Below are 23,175 nucleotides of genomic sequence, written 5' to 3'. Positions count from 1 at the left end.
AAGTGATTTTATAAAAAATACAAGTAAGAATAGGGAAGTTAAACTGCAATAAAAATACAGGGGGAATAATGATTCTACACCCCAAACTAACTGCTGCTGACCAAGAATCACCCTTGTTTTTAACATAGAGCCTTCAGCTAACTGATCTTCCTTTGAAAGCAGTAAACAGTTGGTTTATTAATACACTGGGAGAGTTCACCCTATCACACAAATCTTATGTGATTTTTTAAAATCTTTCTTTCCACAAGCTGTTTTCCTATAATCCGGGTAGAGATTGTAACAGTAGCAGCTTCCATTTTTATAGCTGCCTAACATTACAGTATCAATCAAGTGTTCCACAGTTTCTATATTTCTGTCACACAGAAGGAAGCTATTTGGCCCACTGAGTCTGCAGTGGGGCTTCAGACATTCCATTTCCCTACCGATTTTCCTTGTAATCTACGTATTTTCCTCATATTTTGCCACCCATCTGCACTTGTGGCAGGGTCTCTACCAAAGGAGGTGTAAAGCTCTCCACTCTGCCAGCTTGCAGGTCATCCTTGGGCAGGTGTAGCACCTGTTTAATCCCTGACCAGGATCACGTGAAGCCATGGCAGCAGGTGGTGGATGGTGGTATGAGTAGCTGGTGCATAGCACAAGTCCTGGTTATGTGACCACAGATACCAAGGAGACAATCTCTGACGTGAGTTGATAATGGCTGGGGTCACTCGTCCTGTAAAGACACGGCCCAGAAGAAGGCAATGGCAAACCATGTCTGTAGGAAAACTTGCCAAGTACAACCATAGTCATTGGACCACGATCACTCACATCCTATGACACCGCACATAATAAATGCACATCTACACTAGGGATTTATTTATTTAAAGATATAGCACAGAATAGGGCCTTATAGCCCAACGAACCGCACCTCCTAACAGTCCACCTACTTTAACCCTAGCTTAATCATGGGACAATTTACAATGAGCAAGTAACCTACTAACCCATACAACTTTGGACTGTGGGAGGAAACCCCAGAGCACCCGGATGAAACCCACACGTTCATGGGAGGAGCATACAAACTCCTTGAAGATGACGTCGGAAATGAGTTCTGAACTCGGGAGTCCCGGGCTGTAATAGCATCGTGCTAACCACCCTAGAAGTTTGCAGTGGCCAATTAGCCTATAAATCCATGCGTTTATGGGATATGAGAGGAAACAAGAACACTCTTGAAGTCTCAGCGTCACAAGGAAAAATAAAAAATTTTAAATTATAGCAAACTCCACACCAGAAGTTGGGTTGATGGAATTATGGGGATAGCAGTCCAGCTATGAGACTGCACTATTTAGCAAAATTACTGAGTAATCTCAGATCCTGGGATCAGTGTCCAAAAACCTGGACTTTTAGAATTCCTTAAGGAAGCAAATGAGGCAGAGAGATTGGGAAGAGATTTCAGTGCTCAGAAATTTGGCAGATTAAATCTGAGGTGGAGCTTAGGGGAATTCATTCCAGGTGATAAAATCCCTGAAAGCACCAGAGCAAGAGGAGATTGAAGAATAATGTCACTGATATGGAAAAAAAAAGAGAATTTTTTTTTAAAAAGAGGCATTGTTTAACAAAGTCCTGTTGAAATCCAAAAGTAATCTTAGGCAGAGGACAGTCGACAAAACTTTGGATGGCCTCCACTCTACCGGAAGTAGATTCTGGCATCTTTCCCTTTGCTTTCCAGTTTTAATGAAAGGTCTCAGCCCAAAATGCCAATAGTTTATTCCCCTCCATAGGTGCTGCCTTTCCTGCTGAGTTTGTGTGTGTGTTGTTTCCACTGGATCTAAAGCAAGGCAGGTTGGGGTTTGGGTCAGTCAAATCTATGTGCATTTGGTGAGATGAAGTCAGAGTAAGGCAGTATTAGTGGAAATAGCCAGTCATTGTGATACACTGGGTCATTTTAGAAACCCTTAGATAGGTGCAGCATCAACAGCGTCATCATCATTATGTGCCGTATCCTATAGTGTGGGTAATCATGATCTCATGACCATGGTTGTTCTTGGCAAATGTTTCTACAGAAGTGGTTTGCCATTGCCATCTACTGGGCAGTGTCTTTACAAGAAAGCTATTATCCCAGCCATTATCAATACTCCTCAGAGATTGTCTGCCTGACGTCAGTGGTTGTATAACCAGGACTTGTGATATGCACCAGCAGCTCAAACAACCATCCACCAGCTGCTCCTATGATGACCCTGATCGAGGGATGCTAACCAGATGCTACCCTTTGCTGAAGAATGACCTGCAGGCGAGCAGAGGGAAGGAGCACCTTGCACCTCCTTTGGTAGAGACATATCTCCATCCTGCCACCCAAGATAGGCACATAGATGATAGAAAAACTGAGGGCAATGTAGGAGAGAAGGGCTGGATTGATTTTAGAATAGGTTAAAATGTTGGCACTGCGATGACTGAGCAAAACCACTGGAGAGTCGCAGCTGGGTAGATGAATGGAAAAGAGTACAGTCCACTGAGGGTCACGGCCTCTTTTCCATAGATGCTTCCTGGCCTGCTGAGTTCCCCCAGCATTTTGTGTGTGTTGCTTGGATTTCCAGCATCTTCAGATTTTCTCTTGTTTGTGGGTATATATAATGGACTTTATTTGGGACACAGAGAGCTAAGTCACTCAGGAGAGAGAGAGAGAGAGAGAGAGAGACACTCCCCAACCCAATGGTACGTCATGTTTTTATATGTTAAAGAACAAAGGTAACAGGACAGTTTCTATAGTTACAATGTATTTATCATGTTTCTTTTGAGTTACATGTAATTTTTTAGATGCTTCGGTCTTCCCACCAACACACCCAAACTGAATGTTAATTACGGTGGTCTCTGAGTCGTATTCATGCATTCATGATTGCATTCATGCCTATGCAGTAATCTCAAGTGTGAATTAACATTAGAGACATAAGAAATAGGAGCAGGAGTAAAGCATCTGACTGTCAAGCCTGCTCTGCCGCTCAGTAAGATCATGGCTGATCTGGCCATGGACTCACCTCCACATATCTGCCTCTTCCCCACCCCCCATAAACACTTAATTGTTTTACTATGCAAAAATCTATCCAATCTTATCTTAAATATATTTACTGAGGCAGCCTCCACTGCTTTATTGGACAGAGAATTCCACAGATTCACCGCTCTCTCGGAAAAGCTGTTCCTCCTCATCTCCATCCTAAATCTACTGCCCCAAATCTAGTCTCACCTATCAGTGGAAGCAATTTTCCTGCCTGCCTCTATCTTATCTATCCCTTTCATAATTTTATATGTTTCTGTAAGATCTCTCGTTCTTCTGAATTCAAGCGAGTACAGTCCCAGGCAACTCAATCTCTCCTCATAGTTTAACCCCCTCATCTATGGAATCAATCTCCTCTGCACCACCTCCAAAGCCAGTAAATCCTTCTTCAAGTAGGAGACCAGAACTGCACACAGTACTCCAGATGCAGCCTCGCCAATACCCTGTACACTTGCAGCATAACCTCCCTGCCCTTTAATTCAGTCCCTCTCAATCCCTCTCACAACGAAGGCCAACATCCCATTTGCCTTCTCGATAGCCCGCAGCACCTGCAAACCAACCTTTTGTGATTCATGCACAAGCACTCCCAAGTCCCTCTGCACAGCAGCATGCCGCAATTTTTTTTACCATTTAAATAATAATCTGCTCTTTTATTTTTCCTTCCAAAGTAGATGACCTCTCATTTACGAACATTGTACTCCATCTGCCAGACCCTTGCCCCATTCACTTAAGCTATCTATATCTCTCTGCAGACTCTCCGTATCTTCTGCACAATTTGCTTTTTCACTTGATTTAGTATCATCAGCAAAATTAGATGCACTGCATTTGATCCCTTCTTCCAGATTGTTAATGTACATAGTGAACTGTTGCGGCCCCAGCATCGACCCCTATGGCTCACCGCTCACCACAGATTGCCAACCAGAGTAACACCCATGTATCCTAACTCTCTGCTTTCTATTAGTTAATCAATCCTCTATCCATGCTAATATATCACTCCCAACTCTATGCATTCTTATCTTATAGATAAGTCTTTTATGTGGCACCTTATCGAACGCCTTCTGGAAATCCAAGTAAATAATGTCCATCTGTTCCCCTCTATCCACTGTGCTCATCATATCCTCAAAGAACTCCAGTAATTGGATGTTTTCTGGTCTGCAATTTACACTAAAATGCAACTCCATGAAGACCATTGTTCCAAGCTGCATGTTAAATTCAATCTGCAATCCATATTTGGATCAGAAGGTTGTTTGCTGTTGAAATTAATATTTGTTATATTGCATCTTGAAAATACACCCTGACAACACAACATTGTGAGCCAAAGGACCTGTACTGTATTGCATTGTTCTATATTTTAGCTTGAAATTAAAGAGGGATAAATCTCTTGCATGCAGATGGTATTGTTGAGTCATTGCTGTTTCACCATTCCAAAAATGTGAATTGTGTTACTACAGACGAACTGCTACAGAAGGAGCGGAACTACATGGATGACATGATGGCAAATTCAGTCAGCGACACGCGAATTAGCTATGGCAACGACGCTTTGGTCCCTTCCCTTTCCGAGACAAAAACAACAATAGAACTTCTTCCGGATGACGGGGAGTTCAGTCTGGATGACCTTCAACCTCCACACCCTTTTGTCATTGACTCCATCCCTGCCAACACAGAGAATGAAGGTAATGGGAGTTGGAACTCAAAGCTAAGGGAGATCATAGTTATTAGCAGAAATATCATGTTCCAGGTTGTTAGTCTGAGGTGATGTGCTTTATAATTTTGCTGGAATAGTGTATCTGACTTTGCATTTAAAATGTTTTACTTATTTAACTGCATGCATTTTGTATTAGTAGAAAATAACATCTAATATCATAATTAAACCACTGACAGCCAGAGGGAAATAGTTGTTTTGTTCCACTCTAATTGAGTAGCAGTAAACTGGATAACAATTTCCTTTTGGTGTTGAAAGAACGATTCTAATTACTCATCTCTTTTGACCTTCAGGAAATATAGCATAATATTAATTTTATGAAAATATTATCTGAATCTGGCACGTGTTTCTTCATTTGCCTTAGTGCTTTGTATCTTTTTTAAAAATTTCTCTGCAGGTTAATATAGGAGCCATCTTTTCTGAATGTGGCCCAAAGCATATTTCTTACTCCTTCCCCTCTTCCCTCAGGAACCATTTAGAAACTGAAGTTCACAATTGTAGACTTGACTTGAGCATGAGTGGGCAAAGGCCACTTGATCAGGAGTCCTGAATCATTTCTTTCTCCACTTCCTTCCCTATTCCATTCTGGAAGGGCTATGTCTAATTATAGTCCTTCAGCCAAGCTCAGCCAGTCAAAATCTGCTCCAGCTTCCACCCACAGTCCAAAGGTGTACTGGTTAGTAGACTAATTGGTCTCGTAAATCGTCCTGTGATTAGGCAAGGGTTAAGTTGCTGGGTGGCGTGGCTTAGTTTCCGGAAGGGTCTGTTCAGTGCTGTATCTCTAAAATAAAGTAAAAATAACAACAAAATAGATCTGCATTCTTCCAGTTCTGGCCTCCCAATCATTCCCATATTTGGTCACTTGTTGGGATTGCCAAAGCCCAAAACTCTGGAATTTCCTTTCCATAAAAGTGGAAGCAACTGAAGAAAGCATGTCTTATTCTCACTGTATCCACATTTTTATTCCCTGCTTGTTTCGCACTCCCTCATCAAATATGCAGTTCTGTTTTATCTCTGCTGACAAAATGGAAATGATGTCCTGGTTTGCAGGATATGTTGAATTGAGTTAAATTGAATAGATCTAATCTACCTGTGTGTCTAACTGCAACAAACACTGATTGAAAGGCTACAGAAACAAAGTGAAGGGACCTACAGTGAAAAAGTGCTGCTTAAAACTTAAACCTAATTATTATTAACTGTGTGATCTGCAGCCCAGCCCTTTCTGCTCTAATAAACATAATTAGGTCCTGAAAATTTGATTACCCGTGTAATACTTCGTCGTTTTAATAATTAGCAATTGCTCATTTAAACATGCTAAACCCGGTGAAATTCACCATGAAAGAAAGCAGTTATCTAATTCAGTAGGTTTTAAAAGAAATAAGATATTTTTAGCAGTTAAAGGTAAGAGTGAGTGGCAGTATTTTTGACTGATCTTTTCCCTCTGGTGTCCAAATGCAACTCAGACTGATGAAGTCCATTTTAAGGATTATTCAAAGGCTGTCATTGGAGAAATTTAATCCAATTCCTGGAGCTTTAGAAAGTGAAAAGATCTGCAGATGCTGAAAAAACTAAAACCGAAACAGAAAAAGCCAGAAATATCCAGCATGTCAGGCCACTCCTGTGGGGAGAGGGTCAATATTTGAAGTTGTATCAGCTGGGTTTTGTCTGAGTGTTAATATTCAGATTCATTTATTTTTAACACATGTATGTCAAAACAAATATGTCATTTCCATTAATAACCAACCTAGGGATGTGCTGTGAGTGGCCTGCAAGTGTCACCACACATCCCAGCACCAACAGTCATAGATTTAAAACAGTGATCAGAGCATATTTGGATGAAGGTGGTGCCATAACTGACCCGTGTGCAGATAAGACCATAAGACATTGGAACAGAATTAGGCCATCCAGCCCATCAAGTTTACTCTGCCATTTCATCACAGGTGATTTATTATCCCTCTCATCCCCTCTCTCCTGTCTTCTCCCTGCACCCCTTGACACCCTTATACATCAACCTCTATCAACCTCTGCTTTAACTATACCCAATAACTTGGCCATCACAGCTGTCAGTGGCAGTAAATTCCACAGACTTGCCATCTAAAGAAATCCTTCATTTCTGTTCTAAAGGGGTATCCTTGTATTCTGAGGCTATGTCCTCTGGTCCTAAATTCCCCCACTATAGGAAATATCTCCACTTCCACTGTATCTAGACCTTTCATATTCGATAGGTAGACTGAGGGTGGATTAGAAGTCTCTGCAATTGGTTATACAAACAATGAGCCAAGTAAAGCTCATTCTGTAATATAAATTTCTACATCCCAGTGGTGACTCAGTCTGGCATTAAATGTTCAAATAGCAAGAGAGCAAATATGGAAATGAATGCAAGGATTAACAATCTCAACGTGACAATGAGTTTGGAAGCATGCATGTTGTTGAGGGATAAAAGAGGGAGGCTTTACTCTGCATGAACTGGACTGTGTCACTGAAGCTGGCACTGTCTTAAATGGGAGGTACTATAGATTGTTTTAATCAAAATCTGGTCAAAGACAAAGTAAATTTTGTATCAAAGTACATGTATGTTACCACATACAACCTTGAGATTCATTTTCTTGCAGGCAGTTAGAGGAAAATAAAGAAATGTCATAGAATTTGTGAGAGAAAAAAACTCATGATTTGGGACGTAGTGGTTAGCATAACACCATTGCATGCCAGTGACCAGGGTTCAATTCCTACCACTGTCTGTAAGGAGTTTGTACATCCTCCCCATGATCACATTGATTTCTTCCAGGTGCTCCAGTTTCCTCCCATAGTTCAAGGATGTACAGGTTAGTTGGTCACATTGGCATGTTGTGTGGTGCAAACTCATTGGGCCAGTAGGCCCTGTTACTGGGCTAAAGTAAAATATCTGTTAAATAAAAAAAATATATACATAGACTAACAAACAACCAATTGCAAAAGAAGACAAATTGTGCAAAAAATAAATAATACTGAGAGCATGAGTTGTAAAGTCCTTGAGCGAACATTTAAGGGCAAACACAAAACTACCAGATGATATCAATACCCATCTGCTCAATCCCTGCTACCAGCTCCCTTCACCTTAAGCTCAGAAAAAAAATAGAAGCAAATAAATATATCCCCTTTGTAGTAATAAGGAATCCAGGCAGTTTTTTCCAAACTTTTTCCCCATTTCTTTTGGTAGTTATCCTTTGAATGGCAGGGATCTCAATCCTCATTCTATTCTGTGTAATTAGATTACATAACTCACCAGTTCAGAGTAAAAGCTTCTAACTGAAATTCTCATCAAAACACATTTTTCCCTATATATAATAAAGCAAAAAATTTTGGGAACACGCAGAAGGTCAGGCAGCATCTTTGAAGGGAGAATCAGCTAATGTTTCTGGTCAAAAACTCCTCATCAGAACTGAGAAAGATTCAAAATTTTTTAATGTCATTTCCAGTAAACATGTAAAGAAGGATGAAATAATTGTTATTCCAGATCCGATGCAGCACCAAAAGAAAAACAAAAAATATATATACATAAGACAACCTGTATACATAGATTGATTATAAAGTGGAAGGGATAAAGTCCATAAAGTGATGCTAGGCACAGGAGTGTCTGTACATAAGGTGACACTGATAGGAAATGATAAAGTGGAATGTGGAGGGGTGGGTGTTGATCAGCATTGCTGCTTAGGGAAAGTGTGTGTTTTTCTTTTTGAGTCTGGTGATCCTGATGTGAATAAAGGATAAATTTAAATTGAACAGAAGGGGATATTGCAAATGAAAATTAGCTTTCACTTTATAATTCTCTTTCCCAGTTCTGATGAAGGATCTCAGGCTTGAAATATTAACAGTTCCTCTCCTCACAGATGCAACCTGACTTGCTGAGTGTTACCAGCACTTTTCCCCTGTTTTTATTTCAGAATTTTGTTCCTGTTTTTATTTCAGATTTCCAGCATCTGTAGATTTCTTCATTCTGTTTCAAGGAACATGTTTTTTCTCATGTTGCCTTTACGTGGCCCCAGACTTTCATTCCCTCGTAATAATCATAGGTCCTCACCAAAGTGATTGCACTCTTCCATTCCACTTGAAGGCGTCGTTCAACAGCAGTGCAGTGCCGCAGTGTGTAAGGGTTGGCAGCTGGTTGCGATAATGCAAGGCATTTGCAAGGTGCTGGCACAGCATCACACAGTCATTGAAAAGGGCCACCAAATGCTGATGCTTGCTTTTGGCCAGAAAAGCACAGTTTATTTTCCCCTAAGAGAATGCACGGTTTAACACAGAAGGGAGTTTAAAGGTGATAATTCTGTGGAGGGTTAAGAATACAAGCAGACTGCAGTGTTTTCCAGAAACAATGGTGTCTTCAATGCTTATCCAGTCTAAGCGGCTCGCAAAGCTCAGCATCTTTCACAACATAATGGAAGGTGAAGATTGTGCTGGTGATATATTAATTATCATGTGGGTTGCTAGGAGGTGCTGTCCTTCTCGAGATGAAAGTGTTTCCTTGGCCCTCCAATTCTTCTGCTTACCTAGCCCAGAACATTCTGCAGACCTTGCAGTCGATATTCTTGAATTCTACTTACTTTTAAAATGTTACCCTGTTTATATGTTTCATTTCAGCTTGGCCAATTCACCCTAAACACAAGTAGCTCATCCTCACTTAAACCTAGAGCACGACGGCCCTATGGCCCATCCAGTCCCTGGCGAACTGCTGTTTAGTCTAGTCCCATCAACCTGCACCAGGATTTGGCCCTCCATTCCCCTCCCAATTTAAATATTGCAGTCAAACCTGCATCCACCGCTTCCGCTGGCAGCTCATTCCACATTCGCACTCTGGGTTTAAGTGAGGATGAGCTACTTGCATTTATTTTTCTTTTTATCTGGAGATATAGCACAGTAACAGGCCTTTCAGGCCCAACAAACCCAATTAACCTACTAACCTGTACGTCTTTGGAATGTGGGAGGAAACCGGAGTATGCAGGGGAATCCCATGTCATCACGGGGATTGTTGTGACTCTGAACAAAGTCACTGGAGAGACACTGAAGCTGGTGATATAGAAGTCTTCATTCAGCCAAACAAGCAAGCATCATACTCAAGGCACTCTTGGAAGAGGCCTCCTGACCTAATATTACATCACATTTTATATGTTAAAGAACAAAAGTAACAACAGGACAATTTCCACAGTTACAATGCACTCATAATGCTTCCTTTGAGTTGTACATAATTTCAAACACCTCCAGATCTTCACAGCAACACACCCAAAATGAGTGTTAATCTCCCCCCTCTCTCTCTACCTGCAGATGCAGACATCTCAGGTGAATGGGCTGCAATCAATTGCAGTCTGCAACTCCATGAAGACCACTGTTCTGAGCTGCATTTTAAATTCTATCTGCAGCCCACATTCAGATCTGAAAACATTTGCAGTTAAGATTATCTGCTGTTAAAATTAATATTTGCCATATTGCATATCTCCAGAATACACTTTTTTAGGGATATTGTACAAATTCCTTACAGCAGCAGTGGAAGTTGTACCTGGATCACTGGAGCTGTAATAGTGTTGATCAACCCCCAAATCATGAGTTTGATTTTAATTTTTAATGCTCTCATTGAGCTTTTATATATAAGCTCCTGTGGACTACAATAGTGAAGTTTTATAATTGCAACTACCAGCTAGCTTTAAACCAAGAGACAAATAAGCAATAAATACTTAAGAGATAAACATTTTTCTATTAGTAATAAACAAGGGTTCACGTTTAGCTGAACTGTGTGGTTCATGTTTTTCCTTTGGATTACAAAGGCATGTGAGAGGGTAACACTAAAGCAGGTACAGTTCCAGTTTTCTGGCCGCACCACCATTCCACCTGTTTGGATTGTCAGCGAGTTTTGACTTGTGATTATTGGAAAGACTTTGAATCAGAATCAGGTTTACTATCACCAGCATATGCAGTGAAATGTGTTGTTATGCAGCAGCAGTACATTGCAATACATAATAATAAAATACTCTACATTAATATATTATATATATATATATAATATTTAATTAAATAAGTAGTGAGGTAGTGTTCATGGGTTCATGGTGCATTCAGAAATCTGATGGCAGAGGGGAAGAAGATGTTCCTAAAATGCTGAGTGTGTGCTTTCAGGCTCCTGTACCTCCTCCCACTGGTAGCGATGAGAAGAGGGCATGCCCTGGGTGATGGGGTCCTTAATGATGGATACCGCTCATGCTTCCTTTTGTTGCTGCTAATTTGTCTCCCTCGCCAGTTGCTGATTTTTTTTTTCTTGCTCTTTTGTTTCTATTTCTCAATAACCATGCCCAGTTGAACCAGTTGACGCACGGCCAGCACCAGACAGAGGACTTACCACTCGACCAGGTATCCATTGGCTTCGCTTTTGACTAATTCTGTGTGGTTTATCAGAATACTTTCTCCCTTGGTTCTACTGCATAGTCTGCTCTTAACAACAAGGACGAAATGCCCAATTAAGTTGGAAGGCATTCTTGGTAAGGGAGTAATCAGGCAAAAAGAGGGTCATCTATGGGTCTTTTTTTTGGATTTCTGCATCCCTTGCCCTTGCCCACTTTTGCACCCTCCCGTTTGAACACTGCTTAACTTGACAACGTTTTCTCCTTCTTGGCCTTGGAACTGAGGTCGCTCGTAGCGTCCATCAGTTGATAGTAGCTTGGTATAGAACTTGACCACCCGATCTGTATCAGGTATTCTTCAGGGAAAAGGATCCTCATTGGCTCTGTGTTATACTCAGGTTCTGGGCTCACTGGCATTAAGACAGAGGAAATCGCTGAGGTAAAGATGGAAACTGAATTCCAGCAGGACTCTGGGTACGAGGTACATCATCAGAAGCTGGTGAGTGAGCCTATCACATGGATGTTAGTGGAATATTTATAAGATATTACAAGTAATGTAACAAGTTTTAAGGGATACCAGATTAATCCTGAAAATTGTCAGTGCAACGCAGCAGGCAAACGTTTCTATTTTATGGGTCGTGCGCATTCTATTCTCTTTAAGGCCTTAAGACGTAGGAGCAGAATTAGGCCATTTGGTCCATAGAGTCCATTCTGCCATTCTATCATGGCTGATTTATTATCCCTCTCAATCCAATACTCCTGCCTTTTCCCTGTAACCTTTGACACCCTTACTAATCAAGAACCTGTCAACCTCGACTTAAAACGTATTCAGTGACCTGGCCCCCACAGCCATCCATGGCAATACATTCCACAGATTCACCACCCTGTGGCTAAAGAAATTCATCCTCATCTCTGTTATAGAGGGGCACCCTTCTATTCTGAGACTGTGCCCTCTGGTCCTGGACTCCCCCACTGTAGGAGACATCCTCTCCATGTCCACTCTGTCTAGGCCTTATCTCCATTATGGGTATTACCCAGCCACAGTGTCACTTGTGGCTCTAGACGTATTGACGTGAGACTCCAGTACCCTGCCTCTAATCCCTGTTGTTTGCTTTCTACAACAATGTGATCTAGAGATTTGAGAAATTGTAGTTTCAACTTCAGGTCTATTTTATCCTTGTAGTAGATGAATTCTTAGACAGGACTTCAACTCAGTCAGTTAATTACATATGCAGATTAATGAGGAAGCTATGCCAGTGTCAAGGAGAGTGTTTTGATGGATGATGTACCACAGTGGACATCGTAATTTGTGAAGCTTGATGTTTGAGCCACTGAACCTGAACACACCGTTCTTGCTGTTCCATAGAAGGGCTGCAGTAACTTGAAGTATCTTCTGTACCAGCTCCAGCGCTGCTGTAAAAACACCAAGTCATTGAACGCTGCAGCGCAGAAACAGGCCCTTTGGCCCATTTAGCCCATGCTTTACAGTTATTCTGCTTAGTCTCAGACCTGCACCTGAACCTCCCGTCCATCTACTAATCTAAATTTCTATTAAGTGTTCAACAATGAAACACGCATTCTCCACTTCTGATGGCAGCTCATTCCACCCTCTGCGTGAAGAAGTTCCCCCTCAGCTTCCCCTTGAACATTTCCCCTTTCACCCTTTGACCTGTAGTTCTAGTCTCACCCAACCTCAGTGGTAAAAGCCCACCTGCGTTTGCCCTGTGTATACCCTTCATAATTTTGTATACTTGAAGTCTCCTTACATTGTAATGTAGATGTACATAATTCTCTGACACCATCGCTGTTATGGTGGGAATAGCGATTCCTCACACTCTTTCCATGTCAGTATTGCTGAAGTAAAGATAGAAACTGAATTAATTTAAATAACATTTAAATCTTTAAAAACCCACTTAAATTCCCTCTGCCATTTTGACAATTGAAGTTTCCTAATCCCATGGTAATGTTGAGCATGACATCTCTTTTCCACCTCCTTTAACTCCAGCCCACTCACTCCAAGTCCAGGCTATGGGAACCTTTATCGAGCCTGTCTCGGTGGGGCAAGTGGAGCAGGGATTGTTTTAGTCCTATTTAGGCCACCTCCATCACCTCCTTTTCCTTGCATTAAAAATTCATGCTTCCCGCTTACACAAACAACTTGAAAATTCCTTCACTTTTACCAATTTTCAACTTGCTCCCATTTTCCTGTGGTCCTTTTCTGTCTTTTCTCTATATTGACTTCTCTATCACAAGATCACTAGCAACCAGCAAATCCAGATTCCCATGACTGTTGTGATTACACCTCCAGCTCCCCACAATTCATTGAATGTCGAACATTACAGCAAGATACAGGTCCTGCGGCCCACAATACTATGCTGACTTTTTACCCTACACTAATATCAATCTAACCTTTCCTTACCACGTAGTGCCCCATTTTATTACCATCCATGTGCCTATCTAAGAGTTTTAAATGTCCCTGATGCTGTATATCTGCCTCTACCACCACCCCTGGCAGTGCATTCTACACACCCACCACTCTGTAAAAAAAAACACACACACAACAATTTGCTTCTGACTTTCCTCCAATTACCTTAAAATTGTGCCCCTTGTATTAGCCATTTCCACCTGGGAAAAAGTCTTTGTTTGTCTAGTAGATCAATGGGTATTATCACTTTGTACACCTCTCACCCTCCTTTGTTCCAAAGGCAAAAGCCCTAACTCACTCAACCCATCCAAAAAAGGCAAGCTCTCTAATCCACTTGGCATCCTGGCAAATTCTATAACGTTTACACATCCTTCCTACTATGAGATGACCAGAATTGAGCACAATATTCCAAGTGTGGTCTATTAGAGCTGCAACATTACCTCATGTCTCTTGAACCCATCTCCCCAATGAAAGCCAACAACCCTATCAACTTGCACAGCAATCTTGAGGGATCTGTGGATGCAGAGCCCAAGATCCCTCTGTTCCTCCATACTGCTAAGAATCCTGTCATTAACCATGTATTCTACCTTCAAATTTGACCTTCCAAAGGGAATTATTTCACACCTTACCAGGTTGAATTCCATCTGCCACTACTCAGCCCAGCTCTGCATCCTATCAGTGTCTAGCTATAACCCTTAGCAAACTCTATCCACAGTGCCACCAACCTTCAGGTCATCTGCAAACTTACTAACATACCCTTCTACTTCCTCATCCATTTATAAACTCACAAAGAGCATGGTTCCCGGAACAGATCCCTGTGGAACACCTGACATCTCCCTTATGACAAACTACACTGCCCACAGCAACACCAACGTACTGCCAAGAACTCAGAATGGGTATGATTGCACGCCTTTTATTTAAGATCTACATATGCTAATATAATTGATGCAAATAGGAATAAGTGTAATCTGGTTATTGTGTCAATTAAAATTATTTTGGAAGAATGCCCTTTTCAATGTCATCCTAATTATCACACATAGTTGGGCATGTCTTCTAGTTCGCATTGCTTTTCATTTAGAGTACTTTCCCCTTTAGAAAAATAATATACCTCTGCCTGTCTATGTTATAGTAATTGAATTTCTAGGCAGTGTTCAGAGATATTTGCAGATGCACATTACTTTTCAAATAAATCACGGTCATGTGGTTTTGTGAAATGTCACAACAATTCTCAAAGGATTAAGTACCTTGTATGTTTGATGCTTAATGAACACAGACGAGCAGCTGTTGTGCTAATGATATAAAGGGCTGCATTTTAAGTACAAACGGATTATAAAATCCTATGCTCTCTGCAAAGTGCGACACCAAGCTTTCTCTGGCTACGGTAAGTCATGGTCTGGTGAATGTTCTGCGGGAAGTGTTGATGTTGGAGTTATATTTATGTGCTTCTTTGTAGGTGTTTTTCCCAGAGGACGTTGGATCAAATAAAGGAGCTATCATTGGTCTCATGGTTGGAGGTGTTGTCATAGCAACGGTGATTGTCATCACTCTGGTGATGCTGAAAAAGAAGCAGTATACATCTATCCATCATGGGGTTGTTGAGGTAAGCAATTAATCAGCCACTTAAATCCAGATAAGCACTGAGAGCTGGCTTGCCTTTAATTTTTCTAACTCTTTCCCCAGCCGCACCCCCCGACCATCATAGTTTTGATTTATCACTGACCTATCGTTCTGTCTCATGCTGGATCTAGTGAACATTTTTCTTGTGCACCGGGCAGGTGATTTGTTCTGGCAATTTCCATCACTCACAGCAGCTTAGAAGTCGTCACTGTATTCGGGGCCCTCGACGTGAGACTGCCGTGCAGGGTTAGCAAACAGTCCCATGCAGATTGAATGTAGAAATTAGTTACAGGCTGCCACCCTCACAGTCAAATTCCCCCTTTATGCCTGAGTCTTACGGCAGGGGTCATCCATAAAGGGAGTGATAAACAGGAGAGATTCTGGAAATCCACAGTAACACACACAAAATGCTTATTAACTCAGTAGCTCAGTCAGCATCTATGGAAATGAATTAAGAGTCGACGGCTCAGTCTGAGATCTTTCCCAATCCTGATGAAATTTCCCATTTCAGGCTCAACCTGAAATGTTCAAAGTAAATTTATTATGTATACAACACTGAGATTCATTTTCTTGTAGACATTCATAGTAAATACAAACAAATGGAGAAAAATAATTAATGGGCAATAAGTATCAAGAACATGAGATGAAGTGTTCTTGAAAGTGAGTCCATTGGTTGTGGGAACAGTTTATTGTTGTGGTGAGTGAAGTTATCTCCTTTGTTGATGAGCCTGATCGTTGGAGGGTAATACTGTTCCTGAACCTGATGATGTGGGTCCTGAGGCCTCCTTCCTAATGGCAGCAGTGAGAGGAGAGCATGGCCTGGATGGTAGGTTCTTTGATGATGGACAACACGAATTCACTACTGCTCACTTGTGAAGCCTCTTCCAGTGACGCCTACACTGAAGGAGTTCAGATCTTCTCTCCGACGGGAGTTCAGCGAGAGCCTCTCTCTCTGCTCCCAACCTACTATTTCTTCGGCCCTGAAACTTTTGGACCACATGCTAACCCAGCCCAGTATTATAGTCACATATCCTTTCTTGGTGCGTGTCTCTGCAACCAACTAACTCCAAGCCTCCTGATTTGGACCTTCGGAGGATCACTCCTGGTGAAGGGTTTCGGCCCGAAACGTCGTCAATACCTCCTCCCATAGATGCTGTCTGGCCTGCTGAGTACTGCCAGCATTTTGTGTTTTTTATCTTTGATGATGAATGCTGCTTTCCTGCGACAGCACTCCACGCAGATAGATGTACTCAAAGGTGTGGAGGGCTTTACCCATGATGGGCTGGGCTGTATCCACTACTTTTTGTAGGATTTTTCTTCATACAAGAGCATTAATACCAGCCTGTGATGCAACCAGTCAGGATACTCTCCAGTGCACATCTCAAAATTTCAAAATGCATTTATTATCAACAAATATATAAACTATACAACCTCAAAATTTGTTTGCTTACAGGCAGGCACAAAGCAAGGAACTCAAAAGAACCCAATTAAATAAAATAAGATCAACACCCCCCCCCCCCCCCCGGTGCCCACAGAGAAAGAGGAAAAAAAACAAAAACAAATCATGCAAACAATAGAAGCAAGCAATTTCTATTGCGTGATTTATTTATGTTTTTTTTTCTCTGCAGAACTTTGTCAACATTTTAGATGACGTTGAATTTTTGCCAACTTCTTAGTAGAAGTGCTGCTGTGCTTTCTTTGTAACAATACTTAGGTGCTGGACCCAAGACAGGTCCTCTGATATGATAACAACGATGAATTTAAATGCGTGAGGATACTCAATGTAACAGGATTTCTATGGGCTCGATATTAATATAAAGGAGACAACATTAAGGCAAAGGCACAGAGGGTTTGGCCAAATATGTGAGAGTGTTCCTGTGCTCAGATAGTTAGTCTTCAGTGCACTGGTGGCTTTTTGTGAAATTAACTCAAAACAGAAGAAATCTTTAAAAACCTTCTCATAAAATACCCAAACACAATATAGGAATACTGGAACAAGTGTCACTACATGATGTAATAGATGAAATATTCAAGAGGAATCTAAAGGGGAACTTCTTCACTTTGCGAGCTGCCAGTGGAAATGGACTCAGTATTTCTGGGTGGCGGTCGATGGAATTAGGCAGAATAACAGTTCAGCTTGGGCTAAAGGGCCTGTTTCTGGTTGTAAATTTCTTTATGACTATGAAAATGTAATTAGTAAAACGTTGAAAATTTGGAAGGGATGTGAGGAAGGTTGTCAAAGGATTCTGCAAGATGTAAACCAGTTAGAAACGTGGTCAGAGAAATGGCAGATGGAGTTTAATCCAGCTAAGTGTAAACTGTTGCATTGTGGGTGACCCGATGCAAGCAGAAAGCACAAAGTGAATGAGTGGGGTACTGATGAACAGAGGGTTTTGTATCATGGACCATGGGGCCTGTTCCTGTGCTGTACTGTACAATGTGGTGTGGTTGTCTGCCTTATCTGTGTGGTTCAGCTTTGGACAATTACTACTGCTGAGAGAATATCCCATGCTTTGTAAAGAACACAGGCAACGTTTACTAGAATCATACAGCATAAAACAGGCCCTTCAGCCCATCTCCATCTGTTATGGAGGGGTCATCGCATAAGATCAGAAATAGCTGCAGAAAGTTGCAAACCCAGCCAGCTGAATCATGGGCAATAGCCTCCAGCACCCAGGATATCTTCAAAAGGCAATGCCTCAGAAAGGTGGCATCCATCATTAAGGACCCCCATCACCCAGCACATGCCCTCTTCTCAATGCTGCCATCAAGGAGGGGGTGCAGAAGCCGGAAGACTCACACTCAATGTTTTAGGGATGGCTTCTTTCCCTTCCTTCACAATCAGATTTTTGAATGGACAATAAACCCATGAACACTTGCTCAATTTTTTTTCTTTTTTCACTTGTTATTTAATGTTTTTATATACAGATATTTCTTCTTGTAATTTATAGTTTTTTTATTCTGTATTGCTGCTGCAAAACTAACAAATTTCATGATGTATGCCAGTAATATTAAACCTGATTCTGATTGTCCCCATGCTGTTCTTTCTCCCATCTACACTAATCTCAGTTTTCTCTATTGGGGATATATTCTTCTGTGCCTTGCTTATTGAAGTGCCTGTCAAAATGCCTCTTAGACAGTGATTTTATCTAATTCCACCACCACCTCTTAGAGCACTTTCCAGTCTGTTCTTTAAAAATATTACCCCTCAGATCCCCTTTAAGATTCTTAAACCTATGCTGTCTTTGTTTTTGAACCACCTATCTTATTTATGCCTCACGTAATTTGATGTACTGCTGTCGGCTAAGCCTCAATCTCCTTTGCTCCAGGAAAACAAACCCTGCCTGTCCAATTTCTTCCCAGAACTAAAATCTTGCAATCCGGTGCATTCTCCTCTGCACACTGTCCAGTGCAACCACATCCTTCCTATAGTGTGGTGACCAAAACAGCATTCAGTACTCCTACGGTTTAACCACTGTTTTGCTAAGTTGCAAAGTAACACCAAAACTTTTACGTTCTATGCTTTGACCTGTGAAGGTTGTGATCCCTTCATGGTCCGTCACTGAATCTCCTCGTTCAGTGGAGAGTAGTTACCAGAGGAGTGTAATGAAAGTTCAAAGTAAATTTATCATGCTGGTGCAGTGGTTAGCACAATGCCTTACAGCACCAGCAACCCAGGTGCATTTACTGCTACTGCCTGTAAGGAGCTTGTAGTGTTCTCCCAGTGACCGCATGGGTTTCCTCTGAGTGCTCCAGTTTCATCCCACAGTCCAAAGTTCTACCAGTTGGTAGGTTAATTGGTCAATGTAAATTGTTCCATGGGTTAAATCGGGGGCTGCTGGGCGGCGTGAAGGGCCAGGAGGAACAACTCCATGTACTATCTCAACATATACAACCTTGAGATCCACGCTCTTCCAGACATTCACAATAGAACAAAGAAATACAATAGAATCAGTGAAAAAGTACACACACAAAAGAATGCGCAGAGGAAGATGAACTGAACAAATAAATAAAATCATACTGAGAACATGAGTCTGTAGGTTGTGGGATCAGCTCAGTGTTGAGGTGAGTGAAGTAATCCGCACTGGTTCAGGAGCCGGTTTTAGGGGAATAATGGTTGCTGAATTCAAAAGTGTGGCACTTTCAGGATAGATATTGATGTGATGGACAAATGGATAAGACAGGGGAACTGTTCAGTATCTTGAACACTGAGTTCGTGTTTGTAGTTGGCGTAATTTATCCTGTCTCTGTGGGAAGTGTCAGGTAGCAATAAGCAAGTAATTATAAGTGACAAGCCAGGGAAAGCTTCAGTCCATCTCCGCAGGGGCCGCGTCACTGCAGTGTTAGGCATACAATGTGGAAACAGGTCGTTCAGCCCAACTGGTCCGTGCTTCCCAAGATGCTCGGTCCCATTGGCCTTTCCTATCCATCCAGTTGTCTTGTACATTCTGTAACCTACCTCAACCAACTTGCAGCCTTCATATACTGACCACCCTCTGGATAAAAATAATTGCCACTCAGCTTCCAATTAAACCCCTCCTCTCCTCTCTTACCCTAAACTTATTCCTAATTTTTAATAGCTTAACCTAGGGGGCAGATTCACATATTGGCGCCCCTTCATGATTGTATACACTCAATAAGAATCCCTCATTCTCTTGTGTTGCATTGAATAAAATCCCAGCCAGAGCAACACACACAAAATGCTGAAGGAACTCAGTGAGTCAGGCAGCATCTTTGGAAATGAACAAACAGTTGACGTTTCGCGCCGAGACCTATCTGGACCAGTCTGAGAGTTGTGAGTCTGGAGGGGTTTACACAGATGGGGAGGCCTGGCCATTTTTCTCTATCTGCGCTACCCTCTCTCCCCACACTCTTACTTTTTCTCTCTCCCCTCTCCACAGGTCGACGCTGCCGTAACTCCAGAGGAGCGCCACCTCTCCAAGATGCAGCAGAATGGGTACGAGAACCCCACCTACAAGTTCTTTGAACAGATGCAAAACTGAAGAGAGCTCGTTCAAAAACAGTAGTCTGATCTGCCAAGCTGGACAGCACATGATAGCTCGTACCGTGTGGTGTCCGGTTTGCCTGAGACCCTCAGTGTACCATTACTCTGCTCATCCTCGCCTTTTTTGAACAGCTGTGCTGTAACACAAGTAGATGCCTGAACTGGAAGAAGCGAAAATTAAGAATCAAAGCGTGTATTCTTGATGAGCATTTTAACTACATGATTATTAATGAATGTTTTTTTGTGAATTGTTAGGATTTCTCTGTACCTAGTGCATGATGTGTCTCCTCCCCAGTTGCTATTTATCATGTAGTTTGTTAGCAGGTTGTATTGTGATCTTGTGATTTTGTGCAGATAATGAAGTCCTTTTTCAATTGCGACACGCTATTAACATATTGTGCTGAATGATTGTGAAGGGGTAGGGATCGTGTAGGCGCTTCTGTCTTGGTCGATTTAAAGCTGCTTCGCCACTGAGCAGATACCACGCTGGTTTGGTATTTTTATTTTACTCTGGGAGGGCGGGGCGGGCAGGGGTGAAAATGACAGCGAGATGAGAAATAGCAGGCTTTACTATGCAGCAAATCGTAGTGTTAGTGTCGATGAATATTCCAGGTAATACATCGGGACTTTTTTTTTGTTTTGCAAGAGAACCGCTGACCCTTCTTTGATGCTGTACAGTGTCCGTGAGCTACAGAATAAAGAAAATGGCTGGATCCTGTGCCTGTGGTTAGTGTGCCATTTTCAGTGTCATTCACTTCAGAATCTTTTACCCGTGTTAACCTTCAATCCTTTTTCTGAATGTAACTGTATTAGTGAGTCCCTGTAACCTGCATACTCCCATGGCAGACGCAGCACCTTCATGGGGTCATGCTCGAAACAGATGTATATACTGAGATGTGCTCTCAGTCATAAGATGGGTTGTACAGATGTAGCTTTAAGAATGGCTTTCTACAATGTATTACATAAATAAATTTAACACGATTCTTAATGAACCGTGGCTTGAGTAGTTCTTTTGTGAACAACGTATGCATGCATCACACTGATGGTTAAACAGTCACATTCAACATTCCCTCTATTTTTTTTTTCATTTTTATAAGCAGGAAATTTTTACTTGGCCTGAAAACTGCTTGGCACCTTTTTTTTCTGTAATATGCATACTATGAATATTTAGAATGAAAATTCTTTCACATACTTTTGACTTTATTAATTGAAGGGTATAATGAAGTACAGTACAAAACAAAATCTTTCATGTTTTGTAAACTTTTTCTCATCTCTCCTTGTTACAAATCCATTGTCAATAAACACTGTCCAGATTAATTTCACACCCAGATAAACGATGCATCTTAATCCTCATTAGCTCATCCAAATGGTACACTTCTAGTCTGTTTCTGGATTTGCATGTTATTAAATTCATAGGACTGAATCCATGCACTTGAAATGTTCCAGCAATGTCAACAAGAATTGATAGTTCTTCAAACTCTTCATTTCTAAGCATGTAGTTCAACATGTCAGTAAGTGTCTTAATTGAAACAGTCTTAACTTTCTCAGAACTTACATTTGAAATCACAGTATTACTGTGATATTTTTGAGGCAATGCTTTCATTGTAGTTCTTAGTAGTAGCTGAGTGTTTTATTGTCAGTCATACAACATTCTCATTTTCAAATTCAAAATTGGTTGCATTTGCAATAGCAACAGGGTCAAAAGCTTGCTTTTCTCTTAACTCATAGTCAGGAACTCCATCATCCAAGTGATTACACACACATTGAATGAATCAAGTCATAGATACAGTATTGATATTAGAACCTACAGATGCAAGCAGATTTTTCACTTTGTCAGTGTTTCAAGGTAAAGTTTGTGGTACATTTGTAATTAGAATATGGATTATATTCATTAACACTACTTACAGGCTATTTCAAAATTATATAACCATTATATCAAAGGAAACTGCAGCTGCACAGCATCAAAGGCTGTGTGAGTGGAAGCATTTCAGTTACTGCACAGCCAGACACTTAGGAGGAACAGTGGTCATACACTTTAAAATGGGCACTTCGGACCAACGTGTTTGTGCTGATCAAGATAACATTCTGAACTGGTCCTGTCAGCTTCCATCTGTTAGTGTTTTTTTGTCAATTGCAGCGAAATTCCTTGGCTCCTGTGAAGTTCAGAGTAGTACAGTGCATGGTAATGAGAAACACAATAAATTCAGAGCAACAACACAGATGCTGTGCACACAGTCAGCAGCCACTTATTAAGTACACCTTACACCTGCTGGTTAATGCAAATTTTCAATTGCCTAATCATGAGGCTGCAACTCAATACACACAGCACGATCATGGATTCAGTTGTTCAGACCAAACATCAGAATAGGTAAAGAAATGTGATCTGAATGATTTTGACTATGGAATCATTGTTGGTGCCAGATGGGGTGGCTGGAGTATCTCAGAAACTGTTGATATGTGTTTTTAATGCACAGCAATCTCTAAAGATTACAGAGAATGGTACAAAGAACAAAAAAAATCCAATGAGTGGCAGTTCTGTGTGTGAAAACACGCTGTTAATGACAGAGGTCAAAGGAGACCTCTGATCACCACGGTACGTAGCAGTTAGCACCACGCTATTACAGCTTGCGGCATAAGAGTTTGGGATTCAATTCTGACGTCCTCACTGGGAAATTTTGTACTTTCTTACTGTGTGCATGTGGGTTTCTTCCAGGTGCTCTAGTTTCCTGGCACAGTCAAAAATGTACTGGTTAACTGGTTAATGTAAATTGCCCTGTGATTAGGCTAGGGTTAAATTGGGGGGTTGCTAGGTGACACCATTCAGTGGGCCAGAAAGGCTGTTCCACACTGTGTGTCTGAATAAAAGAATGACCAGACTGGTTCAAGCTGTCGGGAAGGTGACAGTAACTCAAATAACCACACACTGCGACCATGGTGTGCAGAAGAGCATCTCTGAATGTACAGCACGTCAAACCTCAAAGTGGATGGGCTGCAGCTGCAGAAGACCATAAATTTTCATTCAGTGGCCACTTTATTAAG

The 23,175-nt window shown here is 41.4% G+C and overlaps 1 protein-coding gene across 4 annotated transcripts in view; it reads left to right on the top strand.

Annotated features, from left to right (window-relative positions):
- Positions 1-21,128, top strand: part of LOC132393542 (amyloid-beta precursor protein-like) — a 202,597-nt gene extending 181,469 nt beyond the window's left edge. For 2 of the 4 annotated variants that reach the window (XM_059968932.1, XM_059968929.1), the window contains 5 exons: positions 4,477-4,698; positions 11,046-11,099; positions 11,488-11,588; positions 14,968-15,114; positions 20,033-21,128. In XM_059968932.1, the coding sequence (XP_059824915.1) occupies positions 4,477-4,698; positions 11,046-11,099; positions 11,488-11,588; positions 14,968-15,114; positions 20,033-20,134 (626 nt within the window). In that variant the 3' untranslated portion in view covers positions 20,135-21,128. The remainder of the gene's footprint in view (positions 1-4,476; positions 4,699-11,045; positions 11,100-11,487; positions 11,589-14,967; positions 15,115-20,032) is intronic. The other 2 variants (XM_059968933.1, XM_059968931.1) reach the window with 1 other exon arrangement.
- The last annotated feature ends 2,047 nt before the right edge of the window (positions 21,129-23,175 follow it).

This window comes from Hypanus sabinus, chromosome 4 (genome assembly GCF_030144855.1).
Source record: "Hypanus sabinus isolate sHypSab1 chromosome 4, sHypSab1.hap1, whole genome shotgun sequence".
NCBI classification, from domain to species: Eukaryota; Metazoa; Chordata; class Chondrichthyes; order Myliobatiformes; family Dasyatidae; genus Hypanus; species Hypanus sabinus.
Note: the sequence above shows the minus strand (reverse complement) of the source record. Positions and strands in the feature narration are given on the sequence as shown.